General features: G+C 42.5%; 1 protein-coding gene across 4 annotated transcripts in view; it reads right to left on the bottom strand.

The window, feature by feature from the left end:
* Nucleotides 1-27,496, bottom strand: part of VAV3 (vav guanine nucleotide exchange factor 3) — a 334,337-nt gene that overhangs the window by 142,895 nt on the left and 163,946 nt on the right. For all 4 annotated transcript variants that reach the window (XM_084756026.1, XM_084756025.1, XM_084756028.1 and 1 more), the window contains exons 11-15: nt 25,199-25,267; nt 23,141-23,227; nt 19,827-19,912; nt 17,894-18,026; nt 17,120-17,229 (exon numbers count right to left, since the gene is read on the bottom strand). In XM_084756026.1, coding sequence (XP_084612152.1) covers nt 17,120-17,229; nt 17,894-18,026; nt 19,827-19,912; nt 23,141-23,227; nt 25,199-25,267 — 485 coding nt within the window. The remainder of the gene's footprint in view (nt 1-17,119; nt 17,230-17,893; nt 18,027-19,826; nt 19,913-23,140; nt 23,228-25,198; nt 25,268-27,496) is intronic.

Below are 27,496 nucleotides of genomic sequence, written 5' to 3'. Positions count from 1 at the left end.
CATCTCTGAGGTGAAATTTTATAAGACCAAGGACTCTCTTAAAGCATCAATACCCTTTTAGAGCTGGTTTTTAAACCCCAAAACAAACTCAGTCGAAAGGGAGTTCCATTATAATTGAGTAAGAAATTGAAACTTGGACTGGGCAATGCATTATGCAATTAAACACACAAGCAATTTAATTAAAGTTCGAATTCACTTTAAATTTCATTGTAGTCTGCAATTAGGATGTTTCATGGTACAGCCAAGTATTTTGGGGTCGGGGATGCCCTGGTGAAAGTAGGTCTGCACTGTCTATGCAAGCCCTATGTTAGTGTCGAACAGGGTTGATAACAGGCAGTGTTGCTAATTTCCACAGAAACTGAGCCTTCTGCTCATCCATTGGCTGCTGGGCAGGAACTGGCATTTTTCCTGAGAGGGATACAGAGGAAAGGGTAGCCCTGACTCTAAGGAAACGGTACTTTCTAGCATTAGCTAGGGACGATAAGAACCAAGGACGACGGGCTGGCTCTGGGGAAGCTGTCCTTCACATGAACCTGTCCTGAGTCTGAATGAGAACCACATCTGAAATCATCTAAGATGTAGACAATTCAGGGGGAAAAAAAATAATCTGTTAGCCAAACCAACCAGCTGAGAGAATAGGAAGACGAGAGTCTTTCTGACCTTCGTGTTTCCAAACCTGGAACTTTCGTTACATTTCCCTAGGGGGAAAAAAAATTCTTCAAGATTCTTTTGTACATGTGTGAAAATCTGTACTGTGTCCCCTCTTAGACACAGAGAAAATATTTAACAAGACTATGTATCAGCTGCAAGGGAAGGAGTGATTAGGTAAAATGACCAGATATATAAAGGTGTCGTCAAGATAAGAAGTGATACTGCAGTGTCGGGCTCAATGGGGCAGTCCTTATTGTCTGAAGCATGCCTTTATCTTGATGCCCTCCTAACTTGAAGAATTCAGAAACCTGTAATTCAGCATTACTAACCCTCATGGTGTGGAAAAGAATCCATTAGATTTCCTTATACTCTTTTTCTAACAAATAGAAGCCCTAGAGGTGGGGATTAAAAAGGTTTTGTTGTTGTTTTTTGTTGTTGTTGTTATTATTGTTTTGTTTTGTTTTGTTTTTTGTCTTGCTCTGAAAGATGTCCAGATTGTAAGAATTGGAAAACTTAATTCAAACCCCTACCACAATTAAACAGGCCAGGCATATTCTGTTTTAGTAAACTATGCATGACCCCAGGCTTATTATATAAAGTATGAAACACTTTATATTCCTAAGCTATCCAGTTTTTTAAAACACACTGACAGCAGCAGATTTAATTTAAAATGCTACTGTTCAATGCATCATCGAAGCTCAACTGTTCTCTGGGAAGAGGGCTTAGTGCATATATATTATTAATGTACTATCATAGAAGAGATACCCGGCCCCATCCCAAGTTGATTCTGACCAATGACTCATCAGCCAAAGGCACAGAAATCAAATTTGGTGGATACAGACAAACCAAAGTGTTTTCATACAGATGTTCTTGTTAGGCATGGAAAAGAAACAAAATATAGGAACTTTACAGTTTGAGGTTGGGAGGTAGAAACCTTAGTTTTATTGTGTGTATGCTGTATGTATGTGTTCAAATAGATGTTCCCACATGTGGAAACCAAAGTGATGTGTCTACCTTGATCAATCTCCACATTATTGTTTTTACTTATTGTTTTACCCCCATGTTAAGCAGTGAGAAAAAAAGACACACATTATTGTGTGTATTGGGAACATATTCTAATGCAGTTTTGGAAGTCAGAGTAGAACTTCTGGGAGTTAATTTGACCCTTCCACTTTGGGTTCTGGGGATGCAACTCAGGTTGTCAAGTTTGTGTAGCGGGCACTGTTACTTGCTAAGCCATCTTGCAGGCTTGGCCAACCCCAATCTTTGAGACAGGATCGCTCACTGAACCTGGATTTCACTGACTGGGCCAGGAGCTTCAGCATCTTTCTATTACGCTTTCCCTAGCTTGGGGTTAACAGACAGGTACAGGGGCTAGCAGGGCACTCTAGATGGGGGATGCTGCACTCTAGATGGGGCATGTTGCACTCTAGATGGGGGATGCTGCACTCTAGATGGGAGATGCTGCACTCTAGATGGGGGATGCTTCACTCTAGATGGGGGATGCTGCACTCTAGATGGGGCATGTTGCACTCTAGATGGGGGATGCTGCACTCTAGATGGGGGATGCTGCACTCTAGATGGGAGATGCTGCACTCTAGATGGGAGATGCTGCACTCTAGATGGGGGATGCTGCACTCTAGATGGGAGATGCTGCACTCTAGATGGGGGATGCTGCACTCTAGATGGGGGATGCTGCACTCTAGATGGGGTATGCTGCACTCTAGATGGGGGATGCTGCACTCTTGATGGGGGATGCTTCACTCTAGATGGGGGATGCTGCACTCTAGATGGGGCATGCTGCACTCTAGATGGGGGATGCTGCACTCTAGATGGGGCATGCTGCACTCTAGATGGGGCATGCTGCACTCTTGATGGGGGATGCTGCACTCTAGATGGGGCATGCTGCACTCTAGATGGGGCATGCTGCACTCTAGATAGGGGATGCTGCACTCTAGATGGGGGATGCTGCACTCTAGATGGGGCATGCTGCACTCTAGATGGGGCATGCTGCACTCTAGATGGGGGATGCTGCACTCTAGATGGGGCATGCTGCACTCTAGATGGGGCATGCTGCACTCTAGATGGGGGATGCTGCACTCTAGATGGGAGAAGCTGCACTCTAGATGGGGGATGCTTCACTCTAGATGGGGGATGCTGCACTCTAGATGGGGCATGCTGCACTCTAGATGGGGCATGCTGCACTCTAGATGGGGGATGCTGCACTCTAGATGGGGCATGCTGCACTCTAGATGGGGCATGCTGCACTCTTGATGGGGGATGCTGCACTCTAGATGGGGCATGCTGCACTCTAGATGGGGCATGCTGCACTCTAGATAGGGGATGCTGCACTCTAGATGGGGGATGCTGCACTCTAGATGGGGCATGCTGCACTCTAGATGGGGCATGCTGCACTCTAGATGGGGGATGCTGCACTCTAGATGGGGCATGCTGCACTCTAGATGGGGCATGCTGCACTCTAGATGGGGGATGCTGCACTCTAGATGGGAGAAGCTGCACTCTAGATGGGGGATGCTTCACTCTAGATGGGGGATGCTGCACTCTAGATGGGGCATGCTGCACTCTAGATGGGGCATGCTGCACTCTAGATGGGGCATGCTGCACTCTAGATGGGGGATGCTGCACTCTAGATGGGAGAAGCTGCACTCTAGATGGGGGATGCTGCACTCTAGATGGGGGATGCTTCACTCTAGATGGGGGATGCTGCACTCTAGATGGGAGATGCTGCATTCTAGATGGGGGATGCTGCACTCTAGATGAGGCGTGCTGCACTCTAGATGGGGCATGATGCACTCTAGATGGGGCATGATGCACTCTAGATGGGAGATGCTTCACTCTAGATGGAAAATGCTGCACTCTAGATGGGGCATGCTGCACTTGGGTTTGTTTGTTTGTTTGTTTGTTTGTTTGTTTGCCTTGTGCTGGATGTTGGGGATCCAAACTCAGGTCCTCACATTTGCACAGCAGGCACTGTATACATTGGTCTATTTTCTCAACTCTGAAAACATCACCTTCATTGCTCACTTACAATTTGGGTGAGAATTTCTAGAGAAAATAATGAGAACCCATGTTAAGCAGTGGAAAAAAAGACAAGCACAGGCTCTGCTCAAAAGAGAGCCATGACTTAGATGACTTTTGGTCCTCTGTCTGCTGAGTTGTGAAAGTAGAAAATCAGGCCCTATCATAAATTTGTGAAGCATTAAAATCCTTGGAATAGAATGCTAATGTCAGTGAATGTTCATTATCTCATTAGTTTGATACAAGAAAAGTTGGGAAGAATAATATAGAAGGTTTTTGTTTGTTTGCCATAACAAACTTGGTAAAATAAGGTAGTCCTACATTTGATAAAAAATGTTTATAAAGCCCACTAATGTATGCTATTTGTGGCTTCATTTATTCAAAGAGCAGACAGAGATGGTGTAATCGTGAAGATATATAAAATACAAGGATAGTGGAGTTGTGGAACACTGATACCTGGTGATACCTGGAATATTCTAACTACTTCTGAAGTAGATAATGGAAGTCCCTAAACGTGAGCATTTTCCCTAGGAAGATGGCTGGAAAAGATGCTACTGTTCGAACAAGTGACCAAGCAGGGCCGACAGATGATTGGGATATCCATGTCCAATCAAGCCCCCCTCCAAGGAGAAGCCTTTCAATGTTTAGTCCCAGGTTTATCCTGAAGGTGTGCCATGTTCTTCCTCCCTTCATCAACATGTGTGGTGTCACCCAAGTACTAAATGAAAAGGATGAAAATTTCCTTCAGAATCATTAATATGATACGGCCTGATAACTAGCCAGGCTTTATTCTCAGACCATGGGGCCTTTCCTTCCCAATTCCTTTACTCCAAGACTAAAATTTCATTACTGAAACAAGTGGAAGACTAAAAACACTATCAAGACAAAGAAAACAAACAAAAAAAAATGATTTGCAATTCCTATTAGGCTCAACCCCGTGGTTAAAATACAGCAACTCAAAACCATGATCCTAATTAACTTACAAGTTAATATTTTATTTCCTTTGCCTGAAGCAAATTCCTTGAAGCTAAAATCATCTTTACGAATTGCTGTTGATATGCACAATGTTAGCTATTATTTGATTTTTATTTAAAAAAAAAACACCAAATTCTTATCTATGAGCATCACTAAAAAGTCAAAACATTTAAATTATAAATCTTATGGCTGATCTAGTGAAGGAGCATGTTACTCCAGAGCTCCTTGTGCTTACGATGGGGACCAAGAGCAACTTCCGTCCCTGGAGAAGGGTGGTTAGGTATTCTTGCTGTAAATGCGGCAGCATGGAGAGCAGAAAACACCTAGACTGAGATTAACCTCAGCCTCTGCCATTTGTTAACTGGGGGAGAAATAAAAACCACAAGCAAGATATTTAATCTTTCCTCTATTTTCTGATTTTTTTTTAAACGGGCTAATACTTTCCCAGCTACCTCCTGGGACTCTTTAAGCATCAAATGAGGTATTATCCCAAAACACTTTAGAAACTTAAAGCACTGTGTAATAGCAAGGAATTATCACTATATGCTACTCGAGTCTAAGCACTCTACCACAAAGATTTAAAATTGGAATCCTTCCTAACACACTAAGAATCCAGATAATACAACGCTGTGCAAAGTTCAATCGGGAATCCCAAAATTTGTTCATAAACATCTTAACTATATCAATTCTGCAATTTTGGTGCCCATAATGGTGGTCAGAAATTAAACAATTCATCCATGTTTGTCCTTTGATCTCACTTAGCATTTAATTGGAGTAACTCAGGGAAGTTTCAAGTGAAGTTTCTTTTTCTTTTCAAAAGAAACTACAGACTCGGGAAAATGTCCACCCTTAAATTCAAGAAGTGACGGTCACCAGGTGTGATGGGGGAAAACTGGGAATCGCAGCACCAAGACAGGAGGATCAGGGGTCCAAGTCATCCCTGGCAAGTTCAAGGCTAGCATGAGCTGCCTGAGACTCTTTCTCCAAATAATAAGAACTATGAGAAGTTACACTTGAGTGGAGGGCCAGTGGCATACTGTAAGGAAGCATTTTTCCACCATGAGACCTGACTGAAGATGAAGCAAGTAATTCCTCCAGGAACCCCCCGACCACACAAGGCATTCAAGTGCACGCTGAACTGGGAAGAAGCGCAATGTACAATTCTTTGAAAAGTAAAAAATCTACCGCTGCAAGTGCATATTTTTATACCCCTGGTGGTGGGTTGATAAGTGAATGTGCCCACCCCCATCACAGTCATGGGACTTTTTTCTATATTGTCATTCTCCCCAGATCAAGATAGCGGGGAGGGGGGAGGGGGAGGGGGGCATCTGAGGCCCTTACAACTCATCATCACTGTTTTGCAGTCACATTATAACATTGACATAAAGATACTATCCATGAATGTGAATTATATGATACATAATTACCACATGAATCCCATTAGAGAGAACTTACCATGAATATGACTGGTGCCTAGAATGTTTCCTGACTGTGCACATGATGCTCAAAATACATGACAAATTAGTGATCAGCACTGAACAGTACACATTCAGATTTAAACATTGTTTCAAATATATACTTCCAATCTCCCTGGCCAGCCTGAATTTACCCACTACACCATGTAGAGAATGAAACACAGTCCCTCCTATTTCCACAGCCAAGATCTGCAACTTCCAAATGCGCCTTTATTTGTCTCATATGGATCAAGAATCTTCTCACTTTTTAATCAATAAATACTCCAAAACTAGTGCTGTTCAGTTGAGACTTTACTGGTTAAATCTTGCTTAATGTTGTCAAATTCACTAAGCGACAATTATGTCATTTTCCTCAAGGAAACCATATGCCAAGTTGACTCCATACAACAGCCAATTTCATAGCACATGTATTCTTTGTGTTAGTCTCCAGACAAGCAGGAGACAGCCCCGTCACCGCAGGGAACAGGTCAACCTCTCCTGGTTATGCTGTTATTGTGCATTATTGAAAGAAAATCAGTAGATCAAAGGCTCTGTTACCAAGGCCCAGGGAACCAATGCTAATTTGGCTTAATGACATTATTTGCATTTAGTCTTAACCAGAGTAAGGCTTATTTGCTGATGGAATTTTTGATAGCAATCCTTCACTGCCTCACCTACCCCACTGCCTGTGACTTCTCCTTCCTTCTAAGTATGTTCAGCCAAGGCCAGAAAAAATATCAAAAAAAAAGTCAAAAAAAAAAAAGCATTGAATGCAACCAGAAAAAGAGAAGTTGATCCTCAGCAAGCAGAAACAGACCCAGAGTACTTGTTTAATATTTACTAATCATTTGTCATGCATGAACTACATTCTCCTGTGTCTGCACAAAGAAGGACACTAAAACACTCCATTTTATGACAGATGAGATTACTCTGAGCATTGTCCTATCTTGCTTCTTTTTATTGCTGCTAGTATAATTCACTACACTAACTTAGCTGCCAAGTCTAAAAGGTTAGAGGCAATACATTAGAGTCAGGAAGATTGAACTGGCCTCAACATGGGAGATTAGTGTGAACAGGTCATTTCTATGAGACTCAGCACCAACTAGGGGCAGCACATCTGCTCGCCTGAATTCCACATCTGTTAAAAAAAAAAAAAAAAAGAAAGAAAAAAATACCCTCTTCATATGACAACTGGTCATGAAAACCTTATAAGTTTCATTTTTTTTAGTGTATGTATTCATTCACTGTGTGTGCTTGTGTGCAAGCATGTGTATGTGTACATGTGTGTAGATATCATGGAAGAACTTGGGACACTCCTCCCTTTCATCATATAGCCCATGGGATCAATTCTCAAGTTGTCAGGCTTGGTAGTAAACACCTTTCCCAGCTGAACCATCTCATTGGCCCATGAAAGCCTTTCTAGGAGACAGAATAAAAGTATGAGGGACTAGAGGAAATTGCCTTTTTAAAGTGTGTGTGTGTATATATATATATATATATATATATATATATACACACACATATATATATACATACATATATTATATATATGTTATATATATACATATTGTATATGTTTTATTTCTGTTGCTATGACAAAGTACCCTGACCAAAAGCTACTTAGAGAAGAAGTGTTTATTTGACTTTCAAGTTTAGGTTACATCCTGTCAATTCAGGAAAGTAAAAGCAGGAACTCAAGCAGCTACTCATGTCAAGAGCAGAGAGAAATAAACACAGTGACCCTCTTCATTCCGGGTAGAGTCTAGTGACCAGTGCTGCCCACAGTGGGCTGGATCATCCTACATCAACAACCAGGACAGTGCCTCACACACATGCTCAAGTGATCCCGATAACTCCCCATTAAGACTCTTCACAGGTGAGGCTAGGCTGTATAAAGTTAACGACTCAAACTTACCACACATAAATATGGACGGATAAAACCTGAGAAAGCTCATAAGCGGGTATTTTCATCATTATGCCAGTAAGCCCGACAGTTTCCGTGAAGACACTGGCAAATTTCGAGTATGCAGAAGAGACTAAAGCAGGTACCATCGCAGTAGAAACGTCAGCCCCGACGAGGCTCACGTTCTAGTCGATGCCACAGTACCAGTGTCCTGTGTACTTTCCAGTTTTCCTCAGTGAATCCCTGAGAGGACATTTCAGGATAAGCAACAGGCCCAAGGCCATTCAAGTTGGGAAGACCACGCCTCAAGAATACAAAGATCATCGCTAACTAAAATCTTCTCTGGTTGGTCAATCCGGCCAGCGCACAGATAAAAGCTCAGGAGCTCCTGTGCCTAGCCTGGGTTCTATGGGCCCCGCCCTCATTCTCCTTTCCAAAACTCACTTAATAAAAACCGGTTAACTAAGTAAGTGACCTTGGCTATTTGGGCAGGCATGTGTGCTATTCAATTGTACAGTAAAAGTAAATGCCAAATACGGACACTTCGTTTAGGCTTCCTTTTATTTTGACGGAGTGAAGAGCATTCTTGAGCTAAATCACTGCTACTAGATTAAACAAAGAAATAACAACAAAACCACAGAGCTCTACAAAAGTCTGCCCACACCGTTGTCCATGAGAGTTGAGATCTTTGGCTGATGACACTCATGTACCGCACTCCCGAGGTTTAAGCATCTTAGTTGTGCTCTGAGACAAGAACCAGTAACCAAACATGCATCCCCCAACCATCTGCACCACATCATCATTCACTTTCATAGCGCCTGCTGCTGCATTAGTGCTTAATGTTAATAAAACCCAATAGTTCTGAAGACACTTAGGTAGCACATTTACTCCGTGGCTTCCCATAAAAAAAAAAGCTGTCTGCCCTCTGATCCAAGAGCTAACATTTGTTGCCCTAACACATACCCATTCCTACATTTTAGAAGATTCGAGCCCCGGGATGAAGGAAGGAGGTGGTGGCTCGGGAGGGGAAAAGGGCAGCAACGGAGCTCTTGAATGGTCAGGCTATAGAAATCTCTCGGAGACCTTCAAGGAGGTACAGGGAGGCAAGTCCATCTGAATGACAGTATAAACAAAGTCCTTCGCCCTGTCAAAACAAGGCTCCGCAGGAGATTGTAGAATCTGCATCCACTTTCCCATTCTCTACTTCATCAATACCAGTCACAGATATTTAATGAATGAACATTCCTAGGTAGCATTTCATCAGAGACTGGCCTTTGTGTTCCTTTCTTTTTAAGGAGGTCCCTGTAGGACTGTGGGTGCTGCCCAGCACACAGTCTAGAAATCTGATATAGTGTCTGTCTTTAAAAATGATAAGTGGGTCTGCTATCATGAGCCTAGGTCTTTTATCAAGCAATAACGAGGCATCTTGTTTTGAGGTTTCTAGAACTATTTTTTGGGGGGGGGACTTGAGGTGACATGCGTCTTTAACCCTCTAACCTCAGGATGGGTAGAGAGGTGCTCTTCTTGGACTAGCTTGTGGCTCCCCAGAAAGGATGAGGTGAGGAGTACTGGCCACTGCAGGGAGCAGATGGATTTGTCATACTATAGGTGCTGATAGGGGTGCTAAGGAAACCTGCTGAGCAGTGGGAAGGACAGTGGCGGGGCATGAGTCTCCCCTGTGGCACTGTCAGTGTACAAACTCTGAAGCGCATGGACTACATGTGAATAACAGAGAATAGGTAAAGCCTTTCTTCTGTATTTGAAGATAGGAAAAAGGAAAAAAAAGGGGGGGGCAAGCCGAAAGGAATCTGGAATGTGGTGGGAGAGACAAGTCTGAGAAAGCTGTGGGCTCTGAGCATCCCAGCTCTAGAATACAATTTGGGTGAAGCTGTTTAAATCTCCCAGGGGAAAGGAGGCTGCACGTAGCATAAGCTGCAAATTATTTCTGCAATTTTTAGCTCATGTGAGGATGAGATCAATGCTACTTAAAAGGCAGGCTGGATAATGTGAAAATTATCCGTCCTGCTTTGTTCTATCCATCTTACCCAAGCATCTGCTCAGACCAACACAAGGAAGCCTATCTAATATCAGGTTACTTGTCCATAAAAAAATGCCTTAGAAGAAAATGCAATGACATATTTGAAAGCTAATAATTACATAAGACAGAATGACATCCACTTCCCAAGTTACAAAAATAAAATTAATGCTTCTTGATGAGGGATCAACAGCAGATGCCTTCTTGCCACACTAAAGAAGTCCCTTTATCCATAAGACTTTTTTTTTAAACAGACTAGAATTATATAGCCCATCAAGTCTTTGTTTCTTGCTTTTATTAGTCGTCATAAAATTCTAAAAGTAAGATTTTGAATTTACATAAAAATAATTTTCAGTTTGAAATTTGATAGAACACACATTTATACAATCTACATAAGAACTAGATTTCAAGAAAGTGTTCTTCCCTGGTAGAGTGTGAGTTTGAGGGAAATGCTACTTTATTTGACCTTTGGTTATTTAAATTTTTCCTTTTTGATTCTGTAGCATGGGTGCTCTCTTTTGTGACTTTAATTCCTTTGGGAGAGAGAGAGTGAATGAGTTAAAAAAGCTACACTGGCTCTCATGTTAAATGGACCTCAGATTTGTGGAGCACTGTGGCTGCATCTTCACCCATCCACCTTCATGGCAGCATTTTTCTCTTTGCTCATCCTGGGAGACTAGAAGTTCAGGAGCCACCTATCTAGATGACTATGACACAAGCCCTACAGCCCAAAGCCCCTTCCCAACTCTATCTCTCAATCTCTATTCATCTTCTTCTTCCCACCAACATCAGGCCTCCTATTTAGTGAGTGGATAATATCTAAACAGAGACCGGCTGACCTCTGTGCTCTTTCTCCTTGGGCAAAGCCCCTCAGCACTCTGCCAGCCAGCCAGGACAGTTAAGAAACCAAAGATGGCTCAGAGGTTCTTCCAAAGGTCCTGAGTTCAATTCCCAGCAGCCACATGGCAGCTCACAACCATCTATAATGACATCTGGTGCCCTCTTCTGGTGTGGTGTTGTACGTGCAGGCAGAGCACTGTATACATAATAATAAATAAATCTTAAAAAGAAGAAAAAGAAATCCAAGGTGGCACCTGTGATAATCGCTTGTGTATCTTCAAGGGAGTAAGTAAGAATTGCTAAAATTTCAAGATTGAATTAGGTAAACAAAGAAATAAATTTAAAAAAAATATCCATTTTAGATAACTGGATCTGAATGCAGATGGATACTTCACACCCTCATGGATAAAGACAGTCCTCTGCACTGAGACACCATACTCTGTGGTAATAACACCTAACCAACAGTATTCAACAGTGCTGACATGGTCCTGAGATCCCTATGCTGGAAAATGGGTAGAATGGTTTATTCATTTAAAGCTAACCAGCTAATCCATAAAAACACAGCACGCACAAGGGATTTGGGAAGATAGCAATGGCCTCCTAACAAAAGGTTGAACATGGTTGGCTATAGGCACTCACACCCATGCAAAAGCCAGTTTAGCTGAATACACACACTTATCATCTTATTTCACAGATGACCAAATAGAATTACGGAAGATAATTTGCAACAAAAATCATTTTTGGAGTAAACAAAAGCAAGCAATGTCTCCCAACCAATCAGCCTCTCAAGTACTTACATGGATGCTTAGAGAAGGCTCCGGAACTTCAGCTCTTAAGCATCACTTGGCTCCACAATGTCTTCCACAACCTCAACAACAACCAGCGCTACACCCCTTTTAGTAAGGGAAAAAGAGAGAAAACTGCCTTCTCCTTCCCTATCCAAGTGGGTCACTGCTGTCTCTCTCCATTCAGCTTTTTCTAAGGAGGTTGCCAAGTTCTAATGTGGTTCGCGGCAGATTCTGAATGCTGGCAGTGATTACGGCCAAACAAGGTCAGAGAACATGCTGCTGGGCAAGGATTGGGGTGTGCTTCGGAAAGATAGAGGCACTTCTGGGAGATGACTTGTGTCCAGTACAACCTTGCTGTTTACGGGTGTCCATGCAGTCTCTGCCCTTTCCTCTAATGTACCAAATTAAGAGCAGATTTTAAACACCTTAGAAGTGTCTAAAAACAAAAACAAACAAACAAACAAACAAAAAAAACACTTCATCTGTCTTAAAAATGCCCAGTCTATTGATCAGGCACCATGATCCCCTTTAATGTTCCTCTCAGTCATATTCCAGGGAGTTCCAGAAAGACGAGACTCAGGCTGAGGCTAGAGACACCAGGAAGAGCTGATCTGCAGAGGTACCGGGTCTGGCTGCATTTTCTACATTGTTAAAGCAGCACGTGGTTCTTGGTTTTCATTGTTCCCCGTGACTTAGAAAAGCATAATGGACAAAACGAAATAAATCTGACCCTCGGGCACAATCTTAAGCATCAGGATTTACCCAGATTATTGCACTTCATGAAGAGCAAGGTAAGACCTGTCTTAGGAAGCCGGCAGCATGGTTATCAGGGTTTCCTGGCAAAGCTAGCTTCAAAAGGAAGTTGAGACAGTATGATAGCCTGATACCTTAGCAACATCCTGGTCTTATTTTTGCCCTACATGTTTTAACTTTTACTTGTAGACACCTTCAGATTCAACTCTGAATAATTCTGCAGAAAAACATGTCCACCTTCCACCTAGCTGTCTAGGCAGTCAGCAGAACTCCAAGATACAGATATGATCCTTACTCCTGCGTCGCCATAGCACTGGGATGCTCCAAGGATGTAGGATGCCTGGTTCCCTGAAGGTGTGGAAGTCCCTCTGAGTGCGGAAGGGCAACCCAAGTCCATCCACACCCTGTGCGCCCTGCGAAGCTGTGACTGCGTCTGAACGGCCACTTCCCTCCCTTCTTTTACAGCAAGAGAAACTTGACTCAAACCCATGTGAATCATCTCATTCTCCCTTGTCACGTTAAAGCCATATGACTAAGTTCTGGTTTCATTTAAGAAAAACGCATGTTGCTGCTAGCGAGGATGTAGAGAAAAGGGAGCACTCCTTCATTGCTGGTGGGAATGCAAACTTGTACAACCACTCTGGAAATCTATCTGGCGCTTTCTCAGAAAAAAAAAATGGGAATAGGGCTTCCTCAAGACCCAGCTATTCCACTCCTTGGAATATACCCAGAAGATGCTCCAGCATACAACAAGGACATATGCTCAACCATGTTCATAGTGGCTTTATTCATAACAGCCAGAACCTGGAAACAACCTAAATGTCCTTCAGTGAAAGAATGGATAAAGAAACTGTGATACATTTACACTATGGAATACTACTCAGCTATAAAAACCAAGGAAATTCCAAAATTTGTGAAAAAATTGATGGAACTAGAAATGATCATACTGAGTGAGTTAACCCAGAAGCAGAAAGACTCACATGGTATATACTCACTTATAATTGGGCACTAGCCCAAGAGGCATGTCACAGGATAGTCTTCACTTGCCAGGAGATTGAGATAGTTTTGAGGACATCCTACTGGGACTGTAGGTGAGAGAAGTATGAGAGAATGGGGAAACAGAAGGATCCAGAGGGTCCTAGAAACCTACAAGAAGAACATGATGACAGGCAGATCTGGGCCCAGGAGTTCTGCTCAAACTACTGCACCAAGCAAGGACAATACTTGTAGTATGTGGAGAGCCACAGAGCCCTTTGTGGACCTCGCCCCAAGATGGTGCCTGGCATGCAGCCAGAGCCGCCTCGATTTAGACAAACAACCCCTTATTTGGAAAAGGCCCGCTGCTTGCATTAGCTCCGCCTCTACGAGCCTATCAGCGTGTGAGACGTGGCTTAGTGTGATTGGCTGTTTTGGTGGTATAAATGAGCGTGACGGGAGTGGCTCGCGGGATTCTCCTGGAAACAAAGCCTGAGTAAAACTGCTTGAGAGAAGAACTGATGGTCGCGTCTTTCTTGCTGGTCGAGCGAGGCGCGACAGTAGTAAACATCAAACCCCTTCTCAGATCTAGCCAATGGATAAGACATTCTCCACAGTTGAGTGGAGAGTGGGGACTGACTCAGACATGAACTTTGGTGCCCCATATTTGACTATTTCCCCATGGTGGGGAGGCCTGGTGGCACTCCCAGAAAAAATAAGCAGGCTACCAAGATAAGACTTGATAGCCTATGACCATTTAGTGGGGGAGGAGGTCCCGCTAGGTCACAGACATAGGGCAGGAGAATAGAGTGAAAGCAAGAGGGAGGGAGGAACAGGATGATGCGAGGGATGGGATAACAATTGAGATGTTATCTGAATAAATTAATTAAATAAAAAAGTAAAGAAAGAACAAAAGAAGAAAGAAAGAAAGAAAGAAAGAAAGAAAGAAAGAAAGAAAGAAATGCATATTAATCAAAGGTGAAGGAGTACCTTCTGCTACCTACTATGGAGATTTTATAGCTGGAATGCCAGTAGCTATTTTATAAAGTGACCAACACTGAAGACACAGCCAAATGCTGAAGACAGCAGAAAAGAACATGAGCCTGAAAGAAGAGGTGATACTCAGAGAACCCCCCCACCCTGTATCACACAGCCTCTGCCTAATGCAGATTCTTTCTTATATGAGACAGAGTTAGTATTTATTTTATCACTTATCTTGTATTAAGGTTAAGCTATCTGACTTAAGAAAACTGAACAAAACGGTCGCTGATATGTCTATCATGCAGACGTAGGAGCCTGCCTCCTCCGAGACAAGACACTCGAGCCACCCTCCCCTGGAGAAACTCCTTCACTCAGAGAAAGAGTCTACAGCCCAAGGAAAACATCGGAAGACTCTAGTCTTACATCTTCCCACAAAACCCAAAGTGTGAGAGCCATTGAGCCTCAGGATACATTCACTATGCCCAGCATCCTGGTGTCTCACTGAGGAAGCACACGGTACGTGAGTGAACCATCCTGGATCACATGCCGGATCAACCTCACTGGACACACTTAACACCTGTGCCCGAAATAAATACAACCTCTAATGCAGATACTGTGTTTATGCTCTAATACTTGAATACTTTAAAACCTTTATACTACTGATCCTTTACACTCAATTATTGTAATCAATGACCAAGTATAAGGACTCTACAACTATATCAGAAAGTGTTAACTTTGTGTTCACAAGAATATTAGGATCTTAAATATAAAATACTAGGAAGGACAGCAGGTTACCAAGAAGAGACTTGATACCCTATGAGCATATACAGGGGGAGGAAATCCCCCTCAGGAACAGTCATAGGGGAGGGGAATAAGGGGAAAAGAGGAAGGAGGGAAGAATGGGAGGATACAAGGGATGGGATAACCATTGAGATGTAACAAGAATAAATTAATAAAGGAAAAAAATTTAAAAAATAAAAATAAATATAAATATAAAATACTACTGCAGTAGCCGTAGCAATCCTTTGATCAATAAATACCATACAGCTTACATTGCAGCATCTGGCTGGCATTTCACTGACATAGCATTTGCAATACAAACTAACATCGGTATCCCTATTTTACAGCTGTAGGAACTGAGGTCTTCAGAGTATGAACGACTTAGCTAAGGCTATAGGCAGCTACAGCTGTGATTGTAGCAGAACCCAGACTCATTTTAGGCTTAGTTTTTTAAAAAATCTTTACAAGCTTGAGCCAACAAGATGGCTCAGCAGGTAAATGTTTTTCCTACCAAAGTTGACAACCTGAGTTCCATCCTGAGAGCACACATGGTAGAAGAACAAAAATCTATTCCTGAAAGTTTCTCCCTTACCTTCACAAACATGCTATGCTGTGCACACATGTGCACATGCACATATAAACACACGCATGCACAAAAATGTTTTCTTCAACAATTCAAACCCAATCCTAATTATGCCTCAATTTTGTATTAACACAAGCCTTTCTTAAAATCATAACAAGCAATAAAAACTTGATAGAATTGGTCAACAAGTGTTAATCAACACTAGAACACACTGAGACAAATCTCTGAAGTGTTCTCTGTCAATTCCACTCTCTTTTAACAGTTTCATTTCAGGGTGACCAATGTGTTTCCACAATAAAGGTCATAATGCTCCTTCTTAATTTATAAACATCAAAACTACAAAGAAACACCTAACAGCGCGTTCCCAGCAACTGCGACTCTGTGTGCTGTTTCTTTTGAGCCAGGTCTGGGTATTTTCACCTCTTTGTTGAGCTTCCTCTTTAATAAAGGGAAGGAACATTGAAACAAATCCAGACCCAAAGCACTCATTGAAGATACCTGAAACTCAGCAAGGATTCATACAATAAGTGAGTCTGAAAGCGTGGAAAGACATCAGCCTTTATATTAGAAGCAAGGGATATGAACATATATGTGCATATGTGTGGGTTTTATAAATTAAATTTTCACAATTTATTTTATAAATAAAATATTTAATTTGTGGGTATATATTAAAACATAGTAATTACAGGAAAATTTTGTCCTTATAATTAAATTTCTTGAGGGGCTAAAAGGCAAAGACTGAAAATATCCCTAGGCAAAGAAAGTCAAAGGAAAGGTTGGAGCTCCCTCTTTCTTCTTTTTGAAGGAATTCACCAACACTCGTCTCCTCCTCGGAGACCAGATGACCAGCCCACAGTCTGCCCTTGTGTCCATGTTTGGAGCCTTGTGTGCAAGCTACCAGGCACTAGTAGAGAACAGCTGCTGTGACTCACCAGTGACTTAAATAAGAGACACAGAGGATTCTTAAAAGCAAAAATGTGCGCTGGGGAGATGGCTGACTAGGTAGAGCACTTGCCAGCCAAGCATGACCGCACAAGTGTGGATCCTTAGCACCAAAGTAAAAGCTGGGCAGACGTGGCAGGCAGCCTTTACTCTCAGAGCTTGGGAGGCAGAGAGAGGGGACCCCAAAGGCAAGATGGCTTGTTGGTCTAACCAAATCAGTGAGTTCTGGGTCCAGCTGAGAGACTCTGACGTAATGTAAGTAGCAGACACTAAAGGAGATACCTGATGTCGCCCCTGGCCTACACACACACACACACACACACACACACACACACACACACACACACACACACACACACAACATGTTTGTGTAAGTGCACATCACAGACACAAATAAATTTTAAAAGTAGAAATACTCACAAAGCCATTTCAAACTGTTCCAGCCATTTTTTCTTTAAATCTTTTGTTTTGCAATAAAATTCTAGTCCATTCTGTCCTTGGGTATGGATGAGGTAGAAGCCATAAGACCACTGTGAAAATGAATAGTCTTCGAGTTAATAATTATCCATTGTTAAAAGCACATTTCCAACTTCATGGCACACCGTCACAACCATCCACACGAAACCTTATAACTCTATCAGCATTAACACTGATGATCATACTCAACTTCATATTAATGAGAAAATCGTTGTTACCATATTGATCTTAGGGACTGGAAATGGTCAGATCAACTTTGTCATGACCCAACCATAGCTCACAGAAGACTATACCAAATCAATCTCTGAAAACTAAATGCCTGACTCGGTAAACAGCATCTCACACTGACATACATCTGACTCCAGATGTGCAGAGTCTGTATTCAAATACTCAGTAACTGCAGATGAAGACCATAGTAATAGCATCTGTCCTAAACCTGTACAGAGCAGCTTCCCTCGTTATTATTGCTAAACAATGTGGTATTAACAGATGCTTACAGGAATTTAAGTGTTATCTTAGGTATTATAAAGAACCTAGAGATGTTTTAAATTGTATAGAAAGACATGCATGGGTTATATGCAAACACTAAGGGTCCTGAGTATATGCAGATTTGGGTATCTGCAGTGGATGGAGGAGTCTAGACACCAAGGGATGACTGCCTTTGAATATTCAAAGCCCTGCATAAATTACTGTTAGTAACATCCCCCCAAAAGTCACCTTTTTATTTTCTTTATCAGTGGTAGGATTGTTGGCTATCTTGTACTGCTGGAGATCTATTATTTCCTTCATCTCGTAGTTATCGCCTTTCCTTTTACAAACAATCACCGCCAAATCGAATAAGAAGATATGCCTGTGAAAGAGAGACAGTGTGGCTGACTGACAGCAAACGGTTTAGAAACACACATAGCTTTTCTCCTGGTAAGACGTGACTGCGCCGACCAAGCATTCTTCTTCTGCATTAAGGACGACAGGCAGGCCTGCACACTGGAAGCAAATAGGAATGCAGGCCCACAGAAGCATCACTAACCCTGACCACACCAGAGGAGAAAAGGGGCCACCCCACCCCCCGCTCCCCTAATTTTAACAACAACAACAACAAAAAGTGGGGGGGGGGGGAGAGAGAATCATAAGAAAGGCAATACATACACTTTACAGTTGTTGAAAATACTCCTTGAGATAGGCTATAAAGCTACTCGTGAATAATGACTCTCTTTTTATTTAAACACTAAAATCTCAGAAAAATATTCATGACCGGGGCAGTAGATCTTCTACAACCTTAATAGCGATCAGTCAAAAAGCCTTGAGAACTGTTCATCCCTTCCATAAACAAGACGTAAAATAAATCCCCAGCATCCCCACCCAGATGGGATTACTCTCATGCTGGGCGAGCAAACCCCCACTGAGGGAGGTATGCAAATTGCCAAAAGTCACACAGAGGATCTGGTGCAGAGATAAGATCACAGCCAGGCTAACTTTAGAACCTGTGCTTTCACTCCTTATGTTGAGTGACACAATTTAATGGGTCACCTTAAACGCAGCTTGGGTGTAAGAGAAAACTGCAAACCAGGAAAGTGATGGTTAAGTTTCTGTGCTAATATTGTTTTGTTTTGTTTTGTTTCCTTATCAAAAGCAATGTTAACAGGGGAAGGAAAACCGAACTTTCTAACCTTATCATCCAACCGCAATACATGTGTGCTTTTTAAAATGCTCAGTGATTAACACGCATATTCTTATCCAATGATTGTGACAATGACACATTCTCGGTGCTCAAACACTTTCCTCATCCTCAAAGTCAAATGTGCGGCTCCTGAGAGCTACCTGTGGAGTCAGATTATCAAGGTGGAAGCAAGAGCTAATGCTGCCCCCTGCTGGCAGACTTTCTTTTCTGCAAAGATTCCAGGAAACCACCACAAATGCATCAGCTTAAGAACCACCTTCTCAGTCTGTTTTTCGATAGCATGAGAAGGTGGTTCTTAAGCTGATGCATTTGTGGTGGTTTCCTGGAATCTTTGCAGAAAAGAAAGTCTGAGGCAATGAGCAACACTCTTCAGTGCCCTCGGTACCAGTTCCGAGGTTCCTGCCCTTTCAGGTTCCTGCCCTGTTTGAGTTCCTGTCTTGTTTTTCCTCAATGAAATACTTAGAATATGTAAAATAAACCTTTTTCTACTGAAAAAAAAAAAAAAGAACCACGTTCATGGCGGAGGATTAAAGGCCTGTGATACTGAGGATGTTCAAGGACTCTACCTAAAAAGTCCCTAAATAAAAATATTACTAACCGGTCCCCGTTCAGCCTTCTTCCTTAGGATGCTTTTCATTATTTTCAGTTAGTTTTTAAATGAGTCTTTTTTAAAAAGGCAGTCATGGTTTTGTGGAAATTTTCTGGCAGTGTTTAATACCTGAAACGCATATATTGACCTACCTTGTTTTCTAAGGTTTCCATTTAGCCCCTAAAAACCTAGGCAAATCAACAGAGTTCAGACCGGAGAGTGAGGTGATCCATAAAGCATACATTAGAAAATGTAAGGAACCACTGACTGGCCTGTCCCCTTGCCTACCACGGCCACCCCATCCTAGAATAACTGACTTAAGGTGCCATCGTCCCTGTGACAGCAGCTAGCACTGTGAGAGGGCACAGTACGCTCCGTCTCACCTTTCCTGCTTCGTATGCTTGTCCAGCGTGGTCATCCGGATCTCACCGTCTCCCTGAGGTCGTCCATAGAGCAAAACCGGTTGGTTCTAAAACACAAATGTATGTGTAAATAAACCTAAAGTGCCTGTCTGACCTTTTCACGATCACACAAAACCAGAAGTAAACATTAGTAAAGATATTTTCCAGGACAACTACTCTACTATATCATAATTGATATAGTTTTTTTTTTCTTATTTTAACACATCTGCTCTAAGATACACAGGACTTTGATTATAAGAGATATTTCGAAATTCAATCTGTCCTTTGGAATTACAGTGGGCCTACTCTGGACACTACTTTTACATATGATATTAGAAGGGATGCTACCAGAGCTGGATCTGACCTTGTCCTCCTGAGGACTAGCTTTCATGGTACCACAGGGTACCATTCAAGCTACCAAAGGAAGGAGGCAACCAAAAGTCCTACCTTGCCATGATGGCTATGAACCACACCCATGACTAATAGCCACAGGGATAAAGTAGTGGCACATAAAACTTGACAGTAACGTAGAGCTCTCTAATCGGACTTAAGGCCCACTCAACAAGAGAAAACTCATTCCTGAGACTGGAAAGCTACCCAGTTGCCCAGAGTTAGTTAAGTGGTGGATCTTGGAGGAGAACCAACAACCACTACTTAAGTAACCCTGCATAATCCCTAACTGCCTTCTAGGTAGTGATCTTTATACTCACAGTAAGTGAAGTTCTCACCCCTCACCAGCCTCTCTTTGCAGCAGAGACCGTTACAGAAAAGCACAGCCAATCAAACTGCAGGATTGTGGCGCATCGTCTCGACTGATATATTTACAACACAATTCCTGCCCCTCAGGCTCAGGAACCATTGCATAAAGCCAAAATAGCTAAAATAGGATTGGCATAAAGACCATCAGATCAATAAACCAGTGGAATAGTAGCAATCCCAGAAATAAGACTCACATATTAGCTACCATTGTTTTCCAAAAGTGCCAAGAATATTCACTGGGGGAAAACAAAGTTCTTGTATAAATGGTGCTAGGGGAAACTATATATCTACAAGAAAAAGAATAAAGTTGGACATTTGCTTTATACTATACCTAAAAATAACTACTTAGAGCAAAGATCTACACATAGGAGTCAACACTATTAAGGCTTTACAAGAAAATAGAGCAAAGCCTTTTACAGAATTAAATTTAGCAGTGAGTTCTTGGATGTGACATTAAAAGTGTAAGCAAGAAAGGAAAGATCAGTAAACTAGAGCTTGCAACACCACCAATGCTATCTGCAGAAGAAAATCCCCATAAGTACCTGTATAGCAAGGAACTGATGGGAATACATATGTGTAAATAACTCCTACAAACACAAACATGTGAGTGTGCATGCATGCATACCCCTACGGCACATCAGGACTCAAAATTAGCCAATGTATTAAAATAAACCAAGCCAAACTAAATGTGCCCAGGGAATACACAAAACAATATTCAACACTATTCATCATTAGGAAAACTCAGTAAAATCCACCATCAGATACTATTTCACACCAATTTGGATATATATATTTTGCACATGTGCTTAGAAAAGAAAATATTTAGAAAGAGACCTGAAAATTGGCATTTGCCAAGTTCATGAAGAAACTAGAATCCATTTAATTGCTAGTAAAGATGCAAACTGGAACAGTGCTGTCAAGAATGGAGTGGAAATTGCTCAAAGATACAATGCACGTATGTGCACATATGATGATACATCATATAGCCTTAGGTAGACAAGACTCACGCTCTGCAACACGGATGAATGCTTATGGCACGAGGCTGAATAAAATAAAATGGTCACAAGAGCATCAATACTATACGGTTCTATATATCAGCAGCATCAAAGATGCTGAGTTCACAGATAGAAAAAAATGGTGTCAGGGACTGCGGAGAGAACAGAGTGGGGATTCGATGCTCAGTGAACATGGTTTCACAGAGTTCCGGGATTGGACATAGGCAATGGGTACACCAGATTATAAATATACTTAATATAATATGTACATACACATCTTTATGATGGTCAATTTAATGTTACTCATATGACTACACTGTCCATGCTACGCAGCTGTCCAGGAAACATACTATGTTGTTCTAGGCTGATGGGGGCTTAGGGAATGGTACTCCCTTTAGATTGGACTGTGAAGGGATGTAGCAGACAACAATGGAGAAAAACACTCCAGGCCAGGGTAGAAAAGGATCAAAGGTGCAATCACAAAACAGAATAGAAAACTAGAGACTTACAATAAACACGACGTAAGCCCCGTGATATAAAATGTGTGGGTAGTTATTCACTGAATGAGTTCAGAAAATCGCTAAAGTTCACATCACTTAGTACTTTTAAATGGATCAGCGTTAAAGACAACAGGAAAGTCTTTGCAAGTTTGGGGGCGAAAAAAGTGACTTGGAAAACTGCTGTTTTGAAACATAAGTATATAAAGAAATTCTTTGGGGTAGCAGGGATTGTCGAGGAAGCAGGTGGTAGCACCATGGAGCGGGGAGGTGGCTATACACCGGAAAAGAAAGGATGTGCAGAGGGATTCAGAACACAGCAGTGAAATCACTTTGCCAAAAATACCTCAAAGCCATGCTCTCTATGCACTTCCCACTGGCAAATCCAGGCCCCCATCGCCCCTCTGGGAACCATTTCAATAGCTACCTGGCTACCCCTGTCAAGAGACTTCTTGAAATATAAACAAGAGTGGGGCATTCACAGGTAAAAACTGCCCTAGATTTCCACCCCAGTCACAGAAAGCCCTAACCTCTCCTTGACCTACAAGGTTATGCGAGGCAGTTCCCACCCCCATGACCTCAGACCCCACTGCCTTCTTTCCTCACCACTTCTAACAACCCTTGCCTCTCAGCTTCCTGAACATGCAAAGTGTTTCTTCCCCGTCTCTGGCCTTTTCATTTTTTTAAGCCATTGCCTGGATCGCTAACCAGATAGACCTTCTGCCTTCTCATTCTTTGGACCCAGTTCAAATGACAAGTGACCTGAAAGGACTTTTTGTAGCTACATTACCTAAACTGGGACTCTCTTAGTTGTCCTCTGGGACTCTGGGGGGAGAATAAACAGGAAGAGACCGAGGAAAAGAGGCAAGAGATGTATCCAGACAGTGGCAAAGTCACAGGTGACATCACATGAGTGTGAGGACCGAGCAAAAAAACAACCTCAAACAGTGGAAAGTTGGGGGTAAACTATGTTCTCAACCACAGCTCTCAGAATGTCCTGCGATTTGGGGATGAGGGGGAGCTGGATAGGAGGATAATTACATACCAGATTTTCTATAGATAGCTGGAACTGCTTAATTTCACGAAGGGTCTCATTATCCCTTTTCACTTCATTCACGTACTGCGCCAAGTCCTAAAGAATGGAGAGGAGGGTACAGACGGGAGGCATAGGAAGATTAGAGATGCGGGCTGCTTTGAAAGAAAAACACATCATTAATTCTATCACCGACGAACGTCACCACCGGAATGTCTCAATGGCAATACAATGAACACTCAGTCAATCAAGGCTGTATCTCAAAGCCAAGTTTAAAATGCGGGGTGTGCAGCTGGGATGTCTGGAGAGCCACTGTCTCCCACACCCTTGAGGAGAGTAAGGATACTGCTGCCCTTAAAAAACAAACAAACAAACAAACAAAATCTGCTGCTATGCGAAGTCACAAGGAAAGTAGGTCAGGAGAATTTCAACTCCAGGCGCAGGAATGACCGTCCTGGACAGCTGTGTGTCTTTCCCCAGGTTAGATAAAGGACACGGGGGAGGGATCCGCAGCCAAGAAAACACAACACAAAGTTAGATGTCGCCCTAGCAAGACCGGCTCCTGAAACCAGTTAATGTCTTGTTAGCTCGAAAGAATGCTCAGTCAGGAAAGCTAGATCAATTTCAGAGCGAATTAAAGAGAAATGAAGGAGTGGTGAAGAACAGAGATGCACGAAAACAGAATAAAGTGAACATGACCTTCAGCCACGTTTCTCCGCGTGCCTTCACCTATTTAAAAAGTGGCTTTTGAAAAAGAAAATTGCAAAAGCATTAGCTAATCCTCCCATACTGTAACTGGCTATTTTTATTTTGTGTGATCCACATTTTCCTGTTTTCTTACACTTCTTCTTTCTTTCTTTTTTTTTTCTTTAGCCTCTTTAACGGATCTGCAACAGGAACACAACTCTGTAAATAGCCATTCTTAACTACGTTCTCAGTGGAAGCTCAGCTTTTCATAGCACCCATCTACAAATGACTTTTTTGAGCATTCAAACCTTGCTGCTAGTCTAGCTACAATGTGACCAAGTGATGGTCAGGACACTCCCACGAGCCACTGCTGAGACTGGTCCAGGACATAGTTAAATAACTAGACAATGCCTCGTCGCTTTCTTTTTCAAAAGCAAATATTCGACTCTGTTTCAGGTACAGCTCAGAGTCAAGTTGATTAAGCATAATGTGGAATTTGGGCTTTCAGACACTCCCCAATGAGCCCACATCTGCTTTTTATCTATCTACCTGCCTTTTTTTTTTATTAATTTGTTCATATTACATCTTGATTGTTAGCCCTTCCCCTGTTTCCACCCATTCTTCCCTCCCTCCCACTTCTCTCCTTCTCCCCTCCCCTATGTCTGTGATTGAGGGAGACCTCCTCCCCCTATATATGCTCTTAGAATATCGAGTCTCTTCTTGGTAACTTGCTATCCTTCATCTGAGTGCCGCCAGGCCTCCTGCCTTCTTGACTTTCAGCTTTAACTGGAAACAAAATTTCAAGTTGAAAACGCCTTGTAAGGCATCTACCACGGGCAACAGGAGGAGGATCAGTCTGAGAAAAGTGAACCACACTAGTGATCCTCAAGTTACCTGTGGCCCTCTGCTTATTCAAGCCAAGGGTTAAATAAGTAGCAACGAGAAGAGCGTGGAAAAAAGTCGCTATGTGGAGTCACTCCTGGAGCCTATAAAAGTTAGCAAACTGCACAAAAGCAGCGTTAGCCTTCCTCTTGGTCTCATGGCGCTTTTCTCTGGGAGGATACAAGGGATGGGATAATCATTGAGATATAATATGAATAAATTAATAAAATATTTTAAAAATTCCATTTCCGAGGCTGATGCAGGAAGAATGCCACGAGTTAGATGCCAGTCCGGGTTGCATAGCAAGTACCAGGAAGTCCCAGCTTTAGAAACACAAACAATATGATATCTATCTCACTAAGTCAGTTTACTCTCCTCACCAATAGCAAGCGTGAATGCCAAGAGGTCAGGGTATCCCATATGCACACTAAGCCTGTTGGATCCCATTGTTTCCAGGCAGGAACACGGGACTCATGCAGTTTCCCACTGCAGCCTCCTCACCTTCATTGCATCCAGAGCCAGCTTCAGGTTCCCCTTCTTGGTGGAGTCGTGAGTGTGTTTGACCAGTTCCTGGTGGGAAGACATGAGTTAGCAACAATTTCCTGACATCCAAAAACGGGACACCAAAGAAACAAGCAAACAAAGCGTTTAAAGACACTAATATCTGTCTCTGCACGGTGTGATGATTTTCACGTTGATTGACCCCTTCTCAGCTGAACTCTACCCTCACCTTTATAACCCCAATGTTCCCAGTTGTTTCCCTGGGCGACCTAAGCTCTAGAGGAAAGGATGCCTTCTTTCCCTCTCACACACCACTTCTTTAAGACTGTTTATTCTAATGCCACATCTCCATTGCAGGAACAAGATGACATTTTTGTGGATTATCGCTGCCACTATTCTTATATATCCTAAATTTCTGCATCCTCTTCAGTCTCACGTAGTCTCCTTTCTCTTCAGAGAGTTGCTCTCGCCTGCACGCTCACCCTTCTTATTCTTGTTTTACACACCCTCTAAATTTGATCCCAACCCCTGTCGTATCAACTGCCACCTAACGAAGGCATCACTCTGCAGTACATCTGCTCACACACGGATGTCACACCCAATAACAGACTCATATGCCCAACTAGGTAAGACCTCTAAATTTAATAAGTCCCAGACTTGCTCCGTCCTCACGCAGGATGAGGTGGCGACTGAGGGTACTTGACTACTAAGTAGCAGGATTTCCATTGCTGTAACACCTGAAGCCAAGACCTGAATGGTATGCCGGGCCCTGCCTGCCCTCCTCTTTTCTTCCCTATGTCTCACTAACATCAACTTTGATCCTAACCCCAGCTCCTTGTCGTTCTTCAAACAGGTTATCGTTAAATGCTTTGAACTAGTCTTTGGGCCCAGAGTCTGTCCTTCCAACCATCTGTCCATACCTCTATTGGAAGCAGGTTTCTAAGCTCTAAGTCAGGTCTTGTCTCTAGCCTGGCTTCTGTGACATCCTCCATGCTTCAGCGCCACCCAGTACCCCTAGTAGTCACGCTCTGGATACTGTAAATGTCTCTTCACCCCCTTTTTTTTGCACCCTGACAGCGTACTCTCTACCCATACCGAATCCATAGTTCTCAAAGGTGTTCATATGTGGCCCACAGGACATGGTGTTTTCCTTTAGAAAGTTCCTCCTCTTGTCCTACCTGTCAAACCTGGGCTCATCCTTCAAAGCCCAGTTCACAAATCACCCGTCTAAGAAGAGAAGATGAAGGCTCTAGTCGGGTCCCCCGGGAAACTGAGGTGGAGTTACCGAGGCCTTTGGGTCTCTTCTGTGTATTCACCCCATGGTGTTACACCTCAAAGGCTGCACTGCCCTTCTAAATGGTGAGCTTCAGTGGGGTGGGTCCTGTCATGCAATGCATTCCTAACACTGCTTGGTACACACACACACACACATACACACACACACACACACACACACACACACACACACACACACACCTCTCTAAATTCTCTAAATGCCCCAAGGCTGGTCCTGTCTCCTGTCACAAACAGGACCTGCAAAAAGAGAGACTGCCAAAATTCTGTTCCTATTCTCACTCTGTTAAACAAAAGAGTAAACTACTCTTAAAGTTTCCAAAAACTCTCCCTGTAAAATATTTTGCTTTTTAAATCTATTCTTCTCTCCTATATTTCAATCTGACTGCAGTTTCCCCTGCCACATCTCCTCACAGTCCCCCCCACACACACGAGCACGCCCCCCAATCCATCCCCCTTCATCCCTCTTCAGAAAATGTCAGGCCTCCCATGAAGATCAACCAAACATGGCATATCAAGCTGCTGTAAGACTAGGCACTTCCCCTTGTACTTAGGCTGGACAAGGCAACCCAGTAGGAGGAAAGGGTCCCAAAAGCAGGCAAAAGAGTCAGAGACAGTCCCCACCCCCACACCCACTGTTAGGAGCCCCACAAGAACTCGTAGCAACACAACTATAACATATATGCAGGCTCCCTGTTTGTCAGAAATATTTTAAATTATCCGTCATTGTCATCAGATCAGCCAGCATCCAGAAGTAATTTCCATGAAAAAAAAAAATATGTAAGTGTAGTAGTAAGGAGAAAACTTACAAACCAATAACCACATTTGTCTAGCAAATGTCTAGACACCAGACAAGTACAAAATAATTTAAAGGTTTTAAAAATAAACCCTAAATTTTTATCAATATATAATACACAAAATAAAGCTTCCTATTTTTTTTAAAAAAAAATCATGAATTACATGTACTCTTGAAATCTAAAATATGAAACAACAGAAGGGAAAAAA

The sequence above is a fragment of the Acomys minous genome (genome assembly GCF_964271855.1).
Source record: "Acomys minous genome assembly, chromosome: 14".
NCBI lineage: Eukaryota > Metazoa > Chordata > Mammalia > Rodentia > Muridae > Acomys > Acomys minous.
The sequence above is the reverse complement of the archived record's forward strand: the minus strand, read 5'-3'. Positions and strand labels throughout refer to the sequence as shown.